General features: G+C 39.1%; 1 protein-coding gene and 1 long non-coding RNA gene across 3 annotated transcripts in view; one reads left to right on the forward strand and one right to left on the reverse strand.

Moving 5' to 3' along the window:
* Positions 1-17,164, reverse strand: part of ODAD1 (outer dynein arm docking complex subunit 1) — a 28,477-nt gene extending 11,313 nt beyond the window's left edge. Inside the window, exons 1-10 of one of the 2 annotated variants that reach the window (XM_087713897.1) lie at positions 17,059-17,164; positions 14,315-14,485; positions 12,484-12,531; positions 11,737-11,813; positions 8,752-8,851; positions 6,746-6,935; positions 5,689-5,811; positions 5,492-5,605; positions 4,600-4,667; positions 1,037-1,224 (exon numbers count right to left, since the gene is read on the reverse strand). In XM_087713897.1, the coding sequence (XP_087570023.1) occupies positions 1,037-1,224; positions 4,600-4,667; positions 5,492-5,605; positions 5,689-5,811; positions 6,746-6,935; positions 8,752-8,851; positions 11,737-11,800 (847 nt within the window). In that variant the 5' untranslated portion in view covers positions 11,801-11,813; positions 12,484-12,531; positions 14,315-14,485; positions 17,059-17,164. The remainder of the gene's footprint in view (positions 1-1,036; positions 1,225-4,599; positions 4,668-5,491; positions 5,606-5,688; positions 5,812-6,745; positions 6,936-8,751; positions 8,852-11,736; positions 11,814-12,483; positions 12,532-14,314; positions 14,486-17,058) is intronic. The other variant, XM_087713896.1, reaches the window with a different exon arrangement.
* LOC148046318 (uncharacterized) overlaps positions 1-20,079 on the forward strand; it is a 76,027-nt gene extending 55,948 nt beyond the window's left edge. Inside the window, exons 3-6 of the long non-coding RNA XR_015696487.1 lie at positions 7,779-7,951; positions 12,152-12,512; positions 14,441-14,568; positions 19,625-20,079. This is a non-coding gene — a long non-coding RNA (uncharacterized LOC148046318). The remainder of the gene's footprint in view (positions 1-7,778; positions 7,952-12,151; positions 12,513-14,440; positions 14,569-19,624) is intronic.
* The last annotated feature ends 942 nt before the right edge of the window (positions 20,080-21,021 follow it).

A 21,021-nucleotide genomic window follows, 5' to 3' on the forward strand; every position in this document is an offset into this window, starting at 1 on the left:
GACTAAAATTCTATTGACAATCAATTGATCTTTCTTTGCAGCCCCCTGTACCAAAAGTAAAAAACACTTGAGCAAATAATTTGGAAAGGTCACGTGACTGTTTATGCATTGGTCCTTTTTATCCACTTTGTTATTACCATATTTTTGGAGTATAAGACGCACGCTTTTCCCTCAAAAAAGAGGGTAAAAATCTGGGTGCATCTTATATACTGAATACAGCATTTTTTTCTTGTTTCCCCTCCCCTCTACAAGCCTCCTAAAGGCTATACATGCCCTCTTTTTTGACAAAAATGGTCTGTTTTTGGGAGGTCTGCAGTGTGCAAAAACGTTTTTTAAAAAAATTTGCCTCTTCAAAATCTTGGTATGTCTTATACTCTGGTGCATCTTATACTCCAAAAAAGATGGTAATTTTAAAGTTTTAAAAGCGCCGAATATCTTGCCCCCTGATGTGAAGTTAACCCCAATCCTCCTATCTTTTTCTAAGGGTCTATAGACATGGCTGTGCCACTTGGCCTGGGACCCGTGATGGATCAGCATAATGAAGGCCATTGACTGAGTAATAACAGATCCCACCTATCACATACACCCCATTCCACACCCACCCTCCTCGTGCGTCTTTGGTTGTAAAGTTTGATTTTAACATTTTATGTTTCTGCTTATACGTAACTGTAAGCCACCCAGAATTACCCTGTGGTAAGATGGGCAGCCAATAAAATTTATAAATAAATAAATAAATAAATAAATAAAATATTTTAATGCTTTTAACCTTTAAACTTCTTTATGCTGTTATTTATGGCATTGCAAGCCGCTTGATAATGAGATGGGCAGCGTTATAAATTTTAAAAAATAAATAAAATGTCTGGCTTCAAGTAACCTAGCAGGGGCAGTTACCCAGATGGTTGAATGGCAGAATTGCTTGCTTTTAAATCATTGCAACCCCTCCTGGTTCAGAACTTGCTTTCTACAGCTTCGAAGTCACTTTCCCCTGCTAAAGATGGAGACCTGCAAGTCAATCCTATGCAAAATAAATACACACGTTTCTTTGCCTTGGCTTTCAGTGCTTCTTCAGTGAATGACCTTTCCTGCAGCTTGATGTTGATGAATTCAGACATGCGCCGGTCGTTCTCCAGGAAGCGCTCCAATTCTTTCATCTCAGAGATATACTGTTTTAAGTCCTTCTCTGCTTTGTCTTGCAGCTGGCCCAAACGGGCATGAGCTTCATCCCTAGGTTTATCGCAAAGAAGAAATAAAGGCAAGTTTTCAGAGGTGGGCAGAACTAAGAATCCCAGTTCCTAACTTCTCTTCAGGTCAGGGCACAGAAATAATTCTGTTTGCAAAGAAGCCAAAAACTCCCTGCAACTTTAGCCCAGCATTCTTCTCACAGTGGAATGAGTGCAGGCAGAATTCCTGGCACCTCAAATAAAAGGATTTCTGCTAAATTTCAATCCCAGCTTATCCAGCCTGGGATATTTCAGTTACATAAACTGAGGAAAAGTCCGCTTGGGTGGGAAAAAAGAAAAGGGATGAGGTTAGGGAAAGGAATCCCTAAGGCCAATGAAATTAACTTTATTCAGCAGACTGAACATTTACTTCATTAGTATTTAAGGCTCCAATCACTCCCCCTTTTGCTCCTGCTTATTAGTACCTGCCTTTCTTCCTTGTGGTTTTGTTTTAGAATAATGGAATAACCCTTGTGGGTCTTCCAGACTTAAACCTCTGCTTGAGCAGGAAACTCTATATCATTCTGGGCAAAAGCTGTCCAATCTCCTCTTGAAAATCTCCCATCCGTCACTTATTATCCTGCCCTCAGATACTTTGGAATCTAGCTCCACCCCTTTTCTCAGTGACAGCCCCTCAAGAATTGGAAGACTATCATGTCACCCCTAGTCCTTCTCTTCCCTAGACATATCTGTTCCTCCAAACATTCATTGTACAGTTTGGCCTTGAGACCCCTAATCATCTTCGTTAGATTAGATTAGATTAGAAGGTTTATTTATATGCCGCCCTTTTCCCTGGGGGGACTCAGGGCGGCTCACAATCCAAAGGAAGGGGGGAAAACAGACTTTTACATATAAGACAATACATGATTAAAACACAACATTCATACCATTCGGGCGGGTTACAATCTTTAGCCCCAGGCCTGACAGGATAGCCAGATTATGAGGGCTGTGCGGAAGGTCTGGAGGGTGGTGAGGGTACGAATCTCCACGGGGAGATCGTTCCATTGGGTCGGAGCTACCACCGAGAAGGCTCTCCTCCGCGTGGTTGCCAGTCGGCATTGACCAGCAGATGGAACTCGGAGGAGGCCTAATCGATGAGATCTAATAGGTCGTGTGGAGGTGATTGGCAGTAGGCGGTCTCTCAAGTACAGAGAAGAGCAAGTCTCGTTGCTCTTCTCTGCATTTTTTCTAGAGTCTCAACATCTTTTTAAGTGGATCGCTTAAAAAGTCAAAAGCAAACAACCTAAAATCTGAGCACTCCATTAAATAACAAACAAACGGGGAGAATAACAGCTTCTGCCACCCAAAAAGATAAGGCATATAAATTTATAAATAAATAATAAAAGGAGAAGGCCTCTGACCCATTGTGGTTCTCAAGTGTGAGAAAGACGGCAAGAACTGAGCCTTACTTCTGCTTTATGTAGGACTGCTTGCATTTTACCCTTGACACTTGCTAGATTTCTTCTCAATGGCTTTCTTAGTTTTTGCTATAAACACATTGATCATGTCATGAATCACAGTCTACAAGCACAAGCACCAGAAATAAGCCACAGCAACGTCAAAATGATGCCATTGCACATATAACACAATTATATTTGGATCTGGACATCTGAGATGAATACCTAAGTCATATTATTTGCGTCAAAGCACATGTGTTCTCACTGCCCACCTACTGCAGATGCCCATGCCTGTGAAGCTTATAGTTCTAGCTCTTTGCTGGGAATCAAACTGGACTTGAAACAGCTTCTAAGAACTCAAGAATCCAGATTCCTAGCTTTTCCTACTGTATATTGTTAACCTGTCTAAGTATTCTGAGATTGATTAGGAAAAAGATAACAGAAAGCATCAAATGTGAGACTATACTTCCACCCCTTCCAATTAATTGAGATTGGCTTCATTAATCATGCTAGCCATGATATACTTATCCAGGTTTACCAAATAAACCACAATTGGCTGGATTTTAAACCAAAATCACTATTTACAAACCACAATGGTTGTGTTTTACACATACATCATATGATATAAAGCAAACAAAATGGTAAAAAGTTACGATATTTACGTAGTTACTTATCAAGCACATCTAAATTATATTAAAGCAACCAAAATATCTTTACAATCCCCAAGGCATATCACAACTTTTGAGCACCTTTATGTTTGGAAATTGAAAGCCGAAAAATTTGACATACCCTAAATTGTATACCTTGGCTCAGTTTCTAGTTCTGTTTATGGAAAGGAAGAAATCTAACAGTAACAAACTAAGAATGTGGGAGATCAGGGTACCAGAGACAGGTTGCAGTGTTCACATCACCTTTAGCCAATGCAAGATTGTCTTTATGGTATGGTTTGCATACATGTACAGGGAGCATATATTTTCAGTGATCTCAAAGCAGACTGTTATTTTATATAATGCAAATGACCACTTTTGATATTAAAGGGAGACTATTAAAAGTTTGAACTATGGAGGAATCATGGTTAATAATTAGGAAATTGCCACAATGCATGGATAGAGAAGGGTATTCATGAAGAATATCAAGAAGTTTCAGCTGGTACAGAATGCAGTGGCATGGGCAATTGTATGTATCCCTAGATCGGTGCTTCTCAGCCTTGGTGGCTTGAAGATGTGTGGACTTCAACTCCCAGAATTCTCCAACAAGCATGGAGTCAAAGTCCACACATCTTCCAAGTTGCCAAGGCTGAGAAACACTGCTGTAGATGGACAGTCATTACACTTTTGCTCTTTGAGTTCCATTTGTTGCCAGTTTGCTTCCAGGTCCAATTCAAAGTGATGTTTTTGATTCTACATGACATGGGCTTTAAAGGGTTTTAAATTTAAGGAAGCACTTCTTCCATACAACATCTACCCATTCCATCAGTTTGGGCAAGACAAGCTTTCTGCAGGTCTCATTCTGCGAAATAATTCCATCTGACAGGACCTAGGAGGTGAAACTTTTCTGCTATGGCACCCATCCTCTGAAACATCTCCTTCCTGAGGTGAGATTAGCCTCAACCCTTATGACCTTCCAGGAAGACCTCAAAATGTGCTTTTTATAGCAAGACTGGGGATTCCCTGGTAATTTGGAAGCCTACATGCTGGTTATATTGTATGTTAACGTCTTCACTCTTGTGGTCTTATTTTATATATTCTTATTGTTCTATTGTTTTAATTCTTGGTTTTAATGTGTACCACTAAGGGTCACTTCAGGTGAGATAGGCAGCCGTATCAATCAGGTCCAGTGAAAGTTACAGATAAAAGGGAAAGCAGCATGACAGTTAAGCAGCAATCATGAACTAGTGGAAGTGTAAACTCTTTGCAATATAAGACCACATCTAGATACAAGGACAGGTTCCTCATAACGACTGATCATTGCTTTCTTCTAACCTTGCTTCATAAGCTGCAGAGGAGGTGCTGACCACATTGATGATGGTTTTACGAGTTTCCAGCATTTCCTGACAGAGACAAACAGAGAAAGAAAACATCCTTGTTGCTATACAGCATTATCATTCTGCACAAAGGTTCCATGTCCTTTTTGAAGCCTAGTCACTGGGCTTTAATTCTCTCCAAAACATCCTCACCTTCGACTTGGCAACATGCCTATTTGCACATTTTTCTTCCTAATTCTCTTATTCATAAACTATGATGAATCTCAAAAATGAAATTGGGCTTGATGATTATTCTTTAGGGTGTAATTCCACAAGCATAAAGTATCCTTTAGGCGCGTTTGGGAAATCTGCAGCAGCATCAAAAGTTGCAGGTTCTTCCACGGAAAAAGTCAAGAAATCCATTTATTTGTTAACATTTTCATTAACAAATATAGCAAGGTAATCTTCACCATGTAATTTCATAGATATGCAACAGCTTACATTTGGGAAATTCTACAAAAAAATGGGTGACTAATCAACTTGTATTTGTGACAGATTGGAATATTCTGGGTAACTCTTTTAACAGCAAATGTATGCAGAACCTGATATAACTCAAAGAATCAGAATTTCATTGTTAAATTATGTTCTCAGCTTTATAACCCAAAATAACTTTCCAAACTATATTTTTAAGCCCATTATTTCCTATTTGCCAATTTTGCACCTCAGTTTTAAGACTACCAAAATAGCCAATCACACCTTTCCATTCTGGACAAAAGTTCTTGCTAAGCAACTGAATCCCAGAATTCTCTAACAGAACCTCATTATCTTATAACATGACTCCAGTCTTCCTTGAAATTCTGTTAGCCAAGAATCCCAACAAATTCAACCATTTTCTTTTAAATTCACTCTACCTCTTCTAAATCTTTATGTTGCTGTTCAAAGTGATCATGTCCAACTCGGAGAATGTCTAGATCCTCACGTAGTTGTGAATTCAAGACGAGTTGAGAACTGAATTCAGAGGTGATCTGGAAACAGAGAGCAGAATGAAGAAAGTTTAGACCACCCACAAATTCTGGCACCAAATCTGGGTATTCCTAACTATTTTTACCTTATCTAGTTGGTTTTCTACTGTCTGAATCTTTCTTTGCAAATGGGCTCTCTGTTCCTGTATCATGCAGTCACTGCCCATCACCTGCTTCCGTTCAGCCAAACGGTTCTCCCAGGTTTCGATCTATAAATAACAGAAAAAGAAATTACGGTAGTTAATGGAAGTGACATGCAGGTTAGTTTCAGACCCAAGAAATTAGATATTTGAAGAAACCCATATGCTCTCCCATCTTTTGCTCTAACGTTTGATCTTGGGCTCTAAATGCCAAACGCTGTTGCATTCTTCATCCCTATATTTAACCCAGAAGTCTAAATCTTAATTCACTTATTCCCACACAAATTTCCAATTTTCTGAATGTGAAAGAGACATCTGCCAAAAAAAAAAAAGACAGTACAGGTAGTTGTGAACATATGACCACAATGAAGCCTGTCCATTGCAATCTTATGTCGTGATGGTCATAAAACGGATCAGTCATGCAACCAAACCGTTTTTATGGTTTTTTGCAATAATTGTTAAGCATGTTTGCTGAAATCCAGAAGTGCCGATTTTCAGCAAAACTGTTGTGAAATGCAGTGATGTGACCACAGAATGCTGCAAACAGCCATAAATGCGCCTGTGTTGCCAAGCATCCAAACTTCGATCATGTGACCATGAACGGGGTATGACTGTTGGAACTTCAGATCTAAGTCATAAGCCCCTCTTTGGGTCAGCCTAACTTTGAACAGTCACTAAGCAACCAGTTGTAAATTGAGGACTACCTGCATTATTTTTCCCTAATGTAGGAGGATTGTAATTGCTAGAATTCTCAGCAACATGACCAAAGGGCTGAGTATTTTAAAAATTGAAAATCCCACACATCAACTAGATGTTATGTAGCACACAGCCATTTTAGACTTTTCCATACTGCCTCTAAGACCTTGTATGAGCATGTGCCTAATATCTTCTTTCATATCACAACTACATCAATCTTCTAAGGTCCCAGAATCCTAGCTCTCCAACTTGCTGCTTCATCCCATTTTAGAAAAATAAATCTTGGTCTTATCTTGTCTCTCAATACCTCCTGATCAAGCCGAGTTATCCGCTTTTTTTCTTTAATAATTTGTTCCTTCACTGCATCCCGTTCAGTCAACAAGGATCGGAGAACTTCACTTTGGGCTTTTTCCTTCTTCTGGTTGGAGTGGCCCTCAGCCACACCCTGTCTGTATCGTAGATCTTCATTCTCTTTTTCCAGGCGCTTGACCTCAACCCTGTCCAACGAAAACGTGGGGATTTTCAGAGGTGGTAAAATAGCACGGTGAGATGAAGCCTGGTGGGCAGGAACAAGGTGTTCATGGTGGTGAGTTTTGGTTGGAAGTGGTGGCAGCGCCAGTTTGGGAGAGTTTGTGGCACGGGGCAAGGAAAGATTAGAGGGATATGAATTTGCAGTTGAACATGTGTTTCACAAATTATGAATGGGGAATAAAGGATAAATGGAAATTCAGGTGGAATGTGCATTTAAAAGACAGCCAGTCTGGATAATCCACTATTCCTATTTGCATTAGGAAATCTGTGAGCATAATTGTCTGGGGCAGATATGACTGTTGGGATAATAGGACTTGTCAGTGTAAAATAAGCAGGGGAAATAAAAATACATGATTCCCTTAAAGTTGGTATAATTTTTGAATGCCTAGAGAGAAAACCAGGAAGGGAAGTTCTCCTGATAGCAGGCAAAATGAAGTAGCAGTTTAAATAAGAGGAGGAAAGAAAGTAGGAATACTGGATTCTCTAGGAATACGCTGGATTAAAGGGATAAGATGAAGATGGATAAAATCCTGGATCAATACTGTGCAATTCTGCAAGCACACATAATGGTAGACACCAACTATTCCTACAAAATGGATGTATATTTGTATAGCATTGTGTGGGGTAGGCCACAAGGCCACATGGTATTAAATAAAAGCAACCCATGCACATTCACAATGGTCAATTATATGTTGCTAAGAGCATAGCGGTTGTCACGTGCATTGGCATTATGCCAACATCTGGATCAGCATATGAAGAGGGAAAGGAAAAAAGAGACTGATTTTTTTTTTTAATGTTTCAATTTTTAGTCTTCTCCATGAAGTAAGGCATGTAATTATCCAGACTGTGTTTCAAAAGCCAAAATTGGAAATGAGAGCTCAAAAGATGGAAATCAAAGAATGGATGCAGGGTGTCATCGCTAACCAAAAAAAAAAATGAGGCTAAGAAAGTATGAAATTATTCAGGACTGGAAAATAATAAGGTAAGAAATCAGCTACTCAGCTAAAACGTTTAAGGTTGGAAACAAACAACATGAACATCTGAGGGAAGCTACACTATTTCTAATGCTACTTCTAATAATAGCAGTTGGAACAGATTTCGCAGATTTTTCTATAATTTCAAAAATCTATTCAATTGGGCATATTATGACTTCTATGTGTTTTGAATGTCTGTGGAGATTCTCAGCTATCCAGGTCACGATTCTTCTGCTCTCTTTCAAAAGACAACTGGAATTTCTTTGGTTTTTTTCTTAAAGATGTTTTGCTTCTCATCCAAGAAGCTTCACCGGTTCTGACTGAATGGTGGTGAACAGAAGGATTTATATTCCTTGAAGTCATGTGGTCCTTACATGACTGCAAGGAATATAAATCCTTCCATTTTCCACCATTCAATCAGAACTGATGAAGCTTCTTGGATAAGAAGTAAAATATCTTCTAGAAACTCCAACTGCTATTTGAAAAAGCACCTTTATGTGTTTTGAAGTTGACACCATTAAATCCCATGGCCAAAATAGGAGCTGAGGTCCAATGTATCTGAAGAATGAAGCAGACATAATAATGAGACATTTTAAAAGTATATAAAAGATCATGAGAAACTTCTTCTAAATCACCTTCATTTTTCTTACTTTGCCCTAATATAAGGTCAATTAAATTATAATGGTTTAACTCTTGCATAAAATGAAAGGAAAAGGTAGCTTTTCCTCCCAGCCTACACATGCTGAAGGTTTCACAATACATTTTGAGAAATGAATAATTGATAAACAATATTTGATTAAATACGTACGTCTGTCTGCGGATGGTTTCGCGAGACTCCAAGGCATAAGCATGGCGGTCACCTTCTAAAAGGCGGAACTGGCGTTGCAACTTGGCCAACTCACCTTCAGCTGGTGGAAGACAATGTCATGGAAAGTGCAGGTAGAAAGAAAGAAAAGTGATAAGGAAGACATCCCAATATGGTATTTTTTTGCTGAGGTCCCCTCCCAATCACTGAAAGGTGAAGTAGGAATCCCTCTAAAAGACCTGTTTATCACTCCTGGAGCAATACACCTGGGGTAGGGATCACTGAGTTTAGGATTGATAATCCTATCTGTATTTTGTTCTGTTGGCCCTGTCCAAATAAATAGGTTTTGTGTAATGAGCAATAAGATGCTTTATGATCTACTCCATTTCCCCGAAAATAAGACCACCCTGGATAATAAGCCCAATTGGGCTTTTGAGCACATCTGCTAAAATAAGCCCTCCCCTGAAAATAAGCCCTCCCCAAAAATATTGCAACACAGTAGCAGCCATGAGGTGACTATGCTCGCCGCCTCTTGCACCTCAAAAATAATAAGACCTCCCTGAAAATAAGGAAATATTTCGGGGGGTCAAAAGAAAATAAAAGCCTGTCTTATTTTCGGGGAAACACAATATGTATGATTCTCTGCGTAAACAGTATCTTCTTTGGCCAATATTAATTTTTGTGATCAAACTAATGTTCAAGTTCCAGTTTTTGTGGCTAGACAAAAAATGAGAGTTTATAGGTGGTCACAAATTACTTTTCTGTCTTTGCTAAACTTAACGCACCTATAAGCACTTTTAAGAACACAGAGAACTAGATGTTTCTGCTTAAATTCAATTCTGTCCCTGCCCAATCAATATATGTCACTGTCCTATTACAATCTCCCTACACTCTTTGAATATCCTCTGGCCTAGATTGTTCCCTGAAGTTTAACCACTTGCCATAAAATCAGGACAGTTACTCTTATATTCATATACCAGAATATTTTATTTTCCACCAATCTCAGAGTGCACCTGCCGAGAATACCAAAAGCTGTATCATCTCACACATATCCATACAGAACCTAACCAAAGGGGAAATAATTTCTGCTTTTCTCCAGGACACCTTCTGAATTTCAGATGATATAGCAGTTAGACTTATATACCTATTGCTATTGCTATATGATATGTTATGGCAGGGATAGGGAACTATGGTTTTTTTATGACCTGTGAACTTCAACTTCCAGAATTCTGGGAGTTGAAGTCCACAAGTCATAAAGGAGCCATAGTTCCCCACCTCTGTACTATGGGGTCAAACTGAGAATTCACAAACTTACTGTCTAGATCAGAGATAAACAACATAATGCTCAGAAACACTAAAGTAGCCACAGATACATTCTTTGCTGACCTGGCAAGTCCCTCTACCCCATGTGTTTTGCTTTTCCAGTAAAAAATTCATTAAAAATGTAAATGAGAAGCTAGATTGTTGAAAAGCATTGTCTTTATTTAGAAAAATGTATCAAGGCCCTATAGGGTTTGTTGGAAAATAAAAATTGCGGTACTTTTTCTGAACATGGGAAATACTTGGCTAGAAAAAGGGAGGAAGATTTTATACTCCTAATTTGATCTGGATACATGCTTTATTATTCCATCCCTCTGCCTCTGTCTTGCTTTGGACAATTCTGAAGTCAAGGACAGGCAGACATTCTTGCTCACTCACAATTTAATGACTCACTCTCCAGGTCCTCATACTACCAGAGACTCATGCCCCTAGCTATCCCCATATGCTAGCAAAGACTTTTGTGTTTCAGCCTCCTTTAATTTAGTTCCAATTTCAATACCAATGTACAATGAAGAGCTCTAGCTTACAGGGTTGCTCACAAAACATACCAAGGCATGTGGAAAACAGCCACAGTGCCCTGGTTCTGTTTCTTTGGCCCCTTTATTATTGGGATACAAAGAGCTTATTTCTTGCCTGTTCGTTTTCAAAAGCTGGCTTCTTTGGCAGCATTTTAATCTGGCCTGAGAATGAGCTCCCAATCACTTCCACTCAAAAATTAGCGGAAAATTATCATTTGATTCAATGGGGAGACATGCATAGATTCTGTTATCTCCATTTTTGTTCCCATCCTATTTTGCACTATTGTTTGCTCAGCTCGGCAAGAAGCTCTTTTAGCAGTGCACATTTGCACACTTTACTATACAGCCTACATTTTCTCAACTTTTTTCTCTAAAGGTTTCACAGCTTTCCATGGCAGTACATCAACATTTTTGAAACAAAACCACAGGAACACCTCCAGTCAAATACCCTTTATGAAACTGTCAAGCTATATTTGAAATGAAGATGGTACAGATATTTTATAACAGATTTAGACCGAGAAAAACTGCAGCACATAAACTAGACGGTGAAATTCTGGGAAACCTTCAGTAAATCTAAATGTCAAAAAAAAAAAAAAAAAACACTTGCTCTAAGTCCTTAGCTACTGCCTGCCAAATCTTTTGATCTATGGGGATAAAGGGCTTTCCAACAGGATAAAAAAGCAGGGGGGACTTGAATTATTATGGCAGATTCTCCATTAGTGATTTAAAGTCACAGTTATCCAACTCTCATGCTAAAATATTATATTGTATTGCATTGCATTGCATTACCAACTCAATTGACAGCAGGATGCCAATAGAACTTACTCTCAAGTCACTGGTAGAGATATGGCTTACAAAAGGGATAAACAAAACTTTTGGATCCCAGCCCGACAGTCACTTTGAAACAACCACTGTCCCAGTCAACTAGGGAAAATTAGGCAAAACTAGGCTTCTTGCTTTCCTATTTCAACAATGAAAACATATTATAGGCCTGTTTCAGAGGCTCCAATATCTCTAACCCCAATGTAGAATTTGGCAGTGCAGACGGTTCTTATGGAGATAACTTCTTCTTCTTCCTTAAAAGGTACCCATATCTTTAGGTCTCCATCATCACCATCACAATATTCTCTTTCCTCTCTTGGAAAATTACCTATGCCTTCTAGGTCCCCTTCACTACTCTCCGAACGAAAGCTTGAGGCAGATTTGAATGGCATCTTCAATTTCTACCTGTTGAGAGAAAGAGAATTCTGAAACATTATATCACTTTTAAAAAATAATTGTTTCATGAAAGTAGCATGTGAAAAATGGCCAAAATCCTCAACCTGCAATTAAGGAGCCTCAAATTCAAATATGGTGTCATAACATTTCCTGGGGCCCAGTTTTACCCATCATACTGAGCCATCATGTGTTATGCCTCTGGCTTAGCATGTTGATTACATTTACATATTATTGTTGTAAAACTGATTTATGACTTGGCATATGATACAAATCCAACAAACAAATTTATGCAAACCATGGAACTATACTACTTTAAACCACAAGCCTGTTTTGTTCTTTTTATTTAGGAACAAGCAAAGTGTAGTTTTGCAAACGGCTGCTGGACTAAAACCGCTATAATGACTCTTTTACTACCTAAGCCATTAAGAGTTGTTGGTCTACATCAGGGCTTCTCAACGTTGACAATTTTAAGAAGTGTGGATTTCAAATCCCAGAGTTCCCTGGCCAACCAGGTGGCAGTTGAAGTCTTTGTGTTTGAAGAACGTGTTTTAACCTATATAACCATATGGGTGAAGATGCCTACTGTATATGCACTGTCCTAAGCCCTCTGAAGGAAGAGCAGATTAAAATACAAATGGCTATCATTTAAATGGCAATGATGAAACAACAAACTAAATACCTTTTCCTTTAAAGCGATGCTCCATAAAAGTGAGTATTTCAACTATTCCTATAAAAGAAATCCTCATCAGATGTTTACCTCTGATACTTAGTATAACTTGTATAGTGTACTATATATCATCTTCCTTTCATCTTCTCAATTCATTGTGATTTTTTTCTTCCATGGCTGTCTCCCAAAATAGAGCTATAATACTGAAATGCACAACTTGTAAATATAGTCATTCCCTAATTATATCTAATGGAAAGGCTTACCAAAAATAGTGACATAAGCACCCTCTTCTTCCATGTTGACATTAAATGACAAATAAGTTAAACATGCAGAAGACAGAGTATAAAAACTATGAAATAGGAGAATCTTGGGTAGAATTATTTGTAATTCTATTTGGGGAAATATTAAAAAGGAATATCTAGATGACTATTTGTTAAAATTCAAGCCAGGGTATTATGGGATGAGAATTGCACTATTTGTCCTAACTGGTGGGCTTTTATGAGACAAGGGGGAAGGAGTGTCGCCCTCCTAAACTTGTCAGTTTTGCCCACATCTTTCATGCCACCTATGGTACGCCTCTGAATCCAGGTTCATACCATACCACCATGGATTGCCTCTACAAGAATGCAGCCACCCTTTTTTAGTGGTGGTTCTTATTCCTGAACAGCCAGTATCCTGATGGAGAGAATGAAATAGAGCCCATTATGGAGTGCCACAGGCCTTGTCTCTCTTCTTATTTAACAGCTACATGAAGCCATTAGGGAATGAAACTCAGCAGCAGAAGGTGAGTATCATCAACATGTTGGTGATATTAATCTTTAAATGTCTGTACTGGGTTAGAAAAAATGGTGCAATGAAGAGTCTGACTGGGTCATTTGGACGACTCTGGATGCAGAGGAACAGACTTAAGTTGAAGTTTAGCAAGGTTGAATGGCGAGTTCACGATCTGAGGTCTGAATCTAAGGATGAGTCAAGACTTCCTATCTGATATGAGTAAGCCTGCACATGGAAGAACATGATGCAACACTGTCTGCCACTGCCACATTTAAAATCTGGCTGTCACTGCAGTCTCAGCATAGGAGATCATGGAAAAATCTAATCATATCTACTATCTCTTCTCCAAAGTGTTGAGATGAGAGTTCCCAGAATCCCAGTCAAATATGGCCTTAACTATGTAGTTTGGTAGTCTGAGAATTGTGATCCCAGCATATCTGGAAGGCAACAGATTAAAGAAGCCTGCCTTCCAGGGTCCTTGAACTGGCTGAACAATAGAGAGATCTTATAGTTACTTTAGTAACTAATTTTATTGCAAATGTCTGCAAAGTTGAACAGACAAACCACTTTTCATAAAGTTAACAACTGCACACCTTTTCAGCAGTTAGGTCCATTTCTATTTCAAAATTTATCTAAAGCACCACTGAAAGACCACCTGAATTCATCAATGGTCCCAGGACTGTTTAAAAATTATATCTCTAGCTCTTTCGCTTTATCCTCTTCCCCCCCAAAAGAAATATTCCATATTGCACAAATATTATTTAATGAAATAAAAAAATGCATTCTACCCTTCCACCATGGTTTGTTTTTACGTAAAGCAATTCAAGGAGAAGACTTTAACTAAAATGTAATGATTTTCCCAAGAGGATTTAGGAGTCTGTTAGAATCAGATCCATTTCAATATCCTTGTCTGAATATGACTCAGTTCAAAACCACAAAACCTCCTTCATTTTTATCCTCACATTCATCACTATCTCACAAACCTTTCTCCTTAGCCTAATAATTTTCTAGCATCTGAAACCTGAATTAAATCAGCACCACCACCCCAACAAAAAATAATAACAAGTACCTTGTTCGCTAGAGAACCCTTATGACAAATATACAATTAATATTTAAGCAGTCAGTATTTTTGTATGCTCTGATACAGTATTCTGGTCTCTCCAGCCAACATCAGCCGTTGCTTTTGTTCACTCAGTTGTTAGCAACCATCTCCAAGAAATGCATAAGCTTTCCACCAATCCTGATGAAAGATGGGAGGGGAAGGAGAAGCAAAAGTGTGAGCTATATCCAACTAGCTGAAGTGTTTCCTTGATTCATTTACAGGTAATTTAGGATGCCAACAAAATAAAATGGATTAAAAATTGGAGGTCAGAACAGGAAGTAAAAAAAAAGGTTAAATGAGTTACGGTAGGAAAGAAAAAACATTAGTAAGTGACAAATCCCTTGACGTTTAAAAAATAAAAAAGATGATTGATTGAGAGCTGTTAAATTCCACTACTTGTTAAGAGGGCAGTACAATTGAATGAGTTAAAACAAGATTGCACAAGAATGTATATTTATTGTTAACCTCAAGAAACTTTTAAGTGTACTCAGGGACAGTGATATATTGCTCTGTTTCCTACCCCCATCATCTACTTTACATTCCATACATTCCTGTAATTTTCTATCATGTTGTATACTATAAAGTTCTAGGCTTTCAGATTATACTAACATCCCATTCAGGTTTATAACATTGTCACTGGATCTTCAAAATAACAACAGCTGCCTAGTCAAATACTGTACCATTTTTTAAACCTTAGGTATAGCCCTATTCTCTGCACATTCTGCCTAGAGGGATGTACTTCCTTCTCCCAAAAACCTTGTCTTGTATTTGCCTTATGTTTAACCCACCCTCCAGGCTACTTTCTTTTCCAAACTTTTCCTTCTTGCATTCCATTTTTCATTTTGACTGAATCTTCCTCCAATAAATGCATAATATGAACTCAGACCCATGAACGGAGTAAACACTTCCATGCTCTGCAGTGCCTTAAAGTTGAGGTTGCCACTTTATTATGTTAATCTTATGTGCTTGCATGTCTTTAATAACAACCCAAGCTTGTTATAGATGGTATAATACAGATAGTCCTCGACTTACAACAGTTCATTTAGTGACTGTTTGAAATTACAATGGCACTGACTTATGACCATTTTTCACCCTTGTGACCTTTGCAGCACCCCCATGGTCATGTCATCAAAATTCAGACCCTTGGCAACTGATTCATATTTATGCCCTAGGGTCCTCTTGATACTTTTTGTAACTTTATGACAAGCAAAGTTAATGGGGAAGCAGACTCACTTAGCAACCATATTACTAATGTAACAACTTCAGTGATTCATTTAACGACTCTGGCAAGAAAGGTTGTAAAATGGGGTGAAATTTATTTAAGAAATTTTGTCGCTCACTTAGTGACAAAAATCTGGGGCTCAATTGTGGTTGTACATTGAGGACTACCTGTAATACATCAACTTTGCCTAGGGCGCACTGTCAGCAGGCTCTAACTGCATATTAGTTAAAGAGTGGATACACGCAGATCTAGTCCTTGTTTCAGCATGTTGTACTGTTGGAAGAAATGTGTTGGTGGAGAAGAGAAGGGAAGGGAGGAAGAGAGGCTGAAAGTCCATGGTTTTATGCCCTCTCTGGCCTTTGATCTTGAGCTTGTATTCTGATTGGTTGTCAGACTCTCATGGGCCCATGCAGGGGCAACTCTCTGGGCTGCATTTTGAATCCAGGTTTGGTAGAGTTCTCAGATGCCATGTGGCGAGTTGGGTAAAGGGCCAATATTATCATGCCTTAATCCCATTACTCTGGAGCTGAAGGGGAGAACTCTTTATTATGTAAAGGGTTCAGGCTTTAATGGCTCATTGACAAAGGGGGATTATCATGCCTTAATCCCATCACTCTGGAGCTGAAGGGGAGAACTCTTTATTATGTAAAGGGTTCAGGCTTTAATGGCTCATTGGGCAGGAAGCTGCAGGAAGCTATTCCGTCTTTTAAAACATGTTTCTTCCTTTTCACATCCAGAGAAATATTCTGCCTTTTCAATATTTCCTAGGATAGTTCATTTTTTCTGGGAGAGGGCTGGGTGATAACGTCCTACAGTACGAAGATCCAGAACTTGAGATCCCAAAGGATAAGTAGATGAAATCACAATAGCTCCTGCCTGTTTACACTATATAATAAAGGTGAATCAAGTGCTCCCTGTAAAGGATCAAAACAATCCTTCATAGGAGACACCTACTCTTGGGGATAATTTCTTTTTCAAATCCTGCTAGATAACCTCGAAGCCTGATCTCACCTAATTCTAGCCATGCGACCCTTCACTTGAACCCCAAGGACCCATGTGATCATGGGGGATAGTCTCCCAACCCGTATCTAACAACGCACATCAAAGCTCTTTCAACATGTCAGCCCTTAAGGTCCTGAAAGGCCACACGGCGGTGCTGCAAAGTCACGTGCCTACAAATAATACTTGTATGCCCTGCCCAATCACAGCCATCCGCCTCACAGGTCTCAGCCCCCTTCAGCGGCGTTTATGCCCCTCCCCTCCCAATAAGCCAGCCCTCTTACCTCCCAGGCCTCCCCCTCCCTCCCACTGCGCATGTCCGAGACTAACAGCTCCCTTCTTCGTTCCTTCCTTTTGCCCACACCCTTCCAAGATTCTCGTCTCTCTCTTCCTCTTCCTCCTCCTCCTCCTCCTCCTCCTCCCACCCCTCCCCCCCCGCGCCCGACCTGCTCGGGCGGAGCCTGGCTGAGGGGCGGCGCGGGCGGGTTACCATGGCAATGTTCCATCGCTGAAGTGTCATGCAAAACCACATCCTTCGTTCAGTTTGTCCCGCTGAAGCCGGTTGCCACGGAGACGGTTTTCGGAAAGGAAACTGGCAAAGGCGGGGAGATCGAGGGGGGACAGCAAGAGGGGAAGTCCCAGAGAGGGTGGGGAAGGAGCAGGCAGGAGCCTGGTGGAGACGCGGGGAAATCTTGCACCATCCTCGTGATTGGGAGGAGACACACACAAAAAGTCACACACACACACACACACACACACACACACACACACACACACACACACAAACACTATGATTTATGTAGCTTTTCTGCTGGGCTGGCAAGATATCACAAGCCACTCTTTGCTCTGCTTTCTGCTAATACGGTCGCTCCCAATGCCAGAGAATTAATAACAGAATTATGTTACTAATTAATAAATTACTAAACTTATTTGCCACCGATCTCGCAGTTGGAGGCTATTCTGAGAGGCTTGGGATGTGGTAAAATATGCAGATATAAAACCAGTATAAAGCCGGATAAAATTACAAAAAAAAATCAAACAAAAACCTTGGATTTGGAGTGGAGAAAGTGATGGTGGTGCCTTCTTCTGTTTTCTGCACCAACCAAAAGCTCCAACCAAAAGCTTCTCCTTCAGGACTCCAAACCAACCTGCATAGCCAAGCTTTTAAAGCTTTTCCTGAAGGGTGAGGGCAGACCTCACCTCCTGTGGCAAGATGTTCCAAAGGACAAGGCAAGAAGGGCTCTTCTGGATCCCACCAGCTGAAATTCCTTGACTGATGGGATCTGCAGTAGAATCACTTCTGCCAGCATGAATGGGGCAGGCCAATCCCATTGGGGAAAGACAGTCCTGCAGATATCCTTCTGCCGGATGCCAGAGAGGGCTTTAAAATAATGAGAGACCTTGAATTGCATCCAGAAGCAGATTGACCCTTAGTGCACTGGTATTTACATGTGCCACCCTAGCAGCTTCCAAAACTGTCCCTGCAATCTTCTAGGGTAGTCCCATAAAGAGCGCTTCGCAGTAGTCCCAAATTTGAAATAACCAAGGTGATTTAAGTGACCCTGATTCAGAAAAGGACACAGTTGGTGCACAACACAAAGTTGTACAAAGGCTCTCCTAGCCATGATTGCCACTCATCTTTGAGCAGGAATCACAAGTCTAGAAGAAACCCCAAGTTGTGCAGTGGGTCTGTCTCAGGTAATGCCACCCCATCCAGAACTAAAGATTAGGATGTGGGGCGTCACAGTTGTGACAACAGTTTTGTTGGAAACTGCCTTAGGAACATTAGAGATAATGTAGGAAGCAAATTTCATAAACAGATGGACAGAGAATGTCCTGGATATAATGCCCAAGAGTTGCATTCTTGCATGTTATGGTTCTAGTCCTCATGACTTTTGAGGGAGACCCAGAACCTGGTAATAGACACCTCAGTTTATCTCAGTTGCAAGGGATTAGTTACTAAAACACATTAAATGGGGTCCATTAAAACCGGGAGAGGCAAATTTGTGTGATACTACAGCCTTTGATAATGAGAAGTTTTTCATTTGCCCATCAGCTTAAAGGAGAATAAGAGCTTCAAACTGTGGATATTGTTAATTTAGAGCACCAAAAATTTACATCAGAATGTACGGATTGTGAAAGGACCACGTTTCCATTTTTAAAATAAAAATTTTAGAATACACAACCCTCCATTAATTTGTGTACTGTCTTTCTTCTAGAAACTCCAAGTATAATACTCCTTTTTCTGATTTCCTACTATAGCCTTGTGAGGTAAATTGGGCTTGGAGGACTGGTGGGTACAAAATCCGTGACTAGAAGTAGATTTGTATAGAGGTTTCCAGTTTTTCTCCCAGCCTTTAACTATTACCTCATCCTGGTTCTCACATTAGCCTGAAGAGAGACAGGATTGAAATGTAGTGAAAGATCAAACATTGAACATGTCACTAAGAATATCATAAAACAGGAAATAGCACCTCATCCACTGACCTTTGCAGAAATATAAGACAGATTTGAATGTTGGCTATACAGAAGCACATCTAAATTGTATATTTATATTCAAATATTTAATCCTGTGTTTCTTCACTAAATTGTGTTGTTTATTTAAATCAGAATGTTTTTATTGAAATTTCTGGTAGATTTCATATAGATAATCTCCACATCAGTCTTAAAATATCACATTTGGTCTCATGATATAGAAAGGAAACTGAGGTTAAAACAAGCTTTTAAAGGGAATCTGATTTCTGAGAATTTGCTACAAATAACAGTTGTGGAAACTATTATCATGAAAAAATGGACTCTTAAATTTGTGCTGGATCAACCTGAATTCAGATTCTATAATTCTAATCAAAGCTTCTCATTCTTGTATTTATAATAAAAAGAGCAGAATTTAGAATGACAGCATTTTTGTGAGGTTCAGACCTTGGATTTTTATTTGAAACAATTTCTTTGGTGACCAGTAATTGCTGGATCATTCAATCAGGTCACCATATTTTTTTTTTATGAATGATGCAGTAAACTGTGAAATGATTGAAATATTGTATTATTCCTAACTGCAGGTGCTGGATTCTTCTTAAATGATTTCCTATATTTAAGAAATGACTGCAAATGAAAACAACAACACAGAAGAAAATAGACTCAGCTATAACTTTCCTCACTGATGAGTTAGTCCTTTATTTGAGAAAAGGGGACTAGTAGTTATGAAAAAGGTCTTAAAATGGAGGAAAGGGAAAGAAAGAAAAGGAAAGAAAGGAAGAAAGAAAGAAAGAAAGTCTACTCTCTAATCATCTTTTCTGCAACCTGCATCAAATGGGAATAATATCTGTCTCTTGTGACTGGTGCTTACCAACTAATTCCCAGAATTCTCATCAAGGCTATCTATCTATGCTGGCAATGGAATGCTGGGAATTGAAATTCTAACACCTGAAAATTGCCTATTTGGGAAACTGTGTCTTTTATCTTGTAATATCTTTATCACTTCACCTGTTACTTATTTCTAGAGAAATGAGTACTTTGCCAGTTCATTCTGTTTTATCTTATTTTCTTGCCACCTGTTCATTCTTCATATTTGTCCATCTTTTTATCTCACAAAGCACAGCCATATTCCAGAAGAGGTAGCATTTCTTAAATCTCCATGATGAAAGAAAGGTAGCTTGTATATGTAAAAGTTGTGGTAACTTTGTTTAAAATAAGTTGAAACATCTAATGTGATTCCATTCTTTCTTGATGAAAAGATGTGATAGCAATTTAATCAGTAAACAAAAAAATATTTTACTATCTTTGGGCATGTTAGTACCAGTAGTAAATTTGATGACAGTATGTTTGTGAAAGGTATAGCTCATTTAGGAGCTCCAGATGGCATACATAACATACATAGCATTTCTGTGATATAGGTTGGGCTAATATGATTGAATGAGAAATTCAGTCTGGCTTTCCTTGCTCTATCCAATACCTAAAGTATTAAATATATAATATATATTAAGAGACAATCTGCAGATAATCCGAATCCAATTTTTAGAGTGCATTTTGGCTCCTAAAATTCTTGGTTTTCCCACGGTATGTATGTATGTATGTATGTATGTATGTATGTATGTATGTATGTATGTATGTATGTTATTTATCAGCACAAATAAAAAAACATATATATATATATATATATATAGAGAGAGAGAGTGGAAGTGTGACCTTCCTCCCACACTTGGGCATACCAGGGGTTGTGACTTTAAGTATATACCTCCCACCCTGGCTGGCTGATAAAAGGAGTCGTTCTCTGTAGCTCAAATGGTTAACTCCCTGCCTGGGGAGGCAACAGAGCACAGGTTCGAATCCCAGTAAGGATATGGCTAGCTGATGAGAGCTAAATAGCTTGAAATAGATCTATACTAGTCTTCCTTTATTTATTTATCAGCACAAATAATAACACAAATATAACAAAGGCAACAGTAAAAATATTGGG

Source organism: Thamnophis sirtalis, unplaced genomic scaffold, assembly GCF_051295495.1.
Source record: "Thamnophis sirtalis isolate CommonGarterSnake01/CBP01778 unplaced genomic scaffold, rThaSir2_p1.2 scaffold_4, whole genome shotgun sequence".
Classification (NCBI taxonomy): domain Eukaryota; kingdom Metazoa; phylum Chordata; class Lepidosauria; order Squamata; family Natricidae; genus Thamnophis; species Thamnophis sirtalis.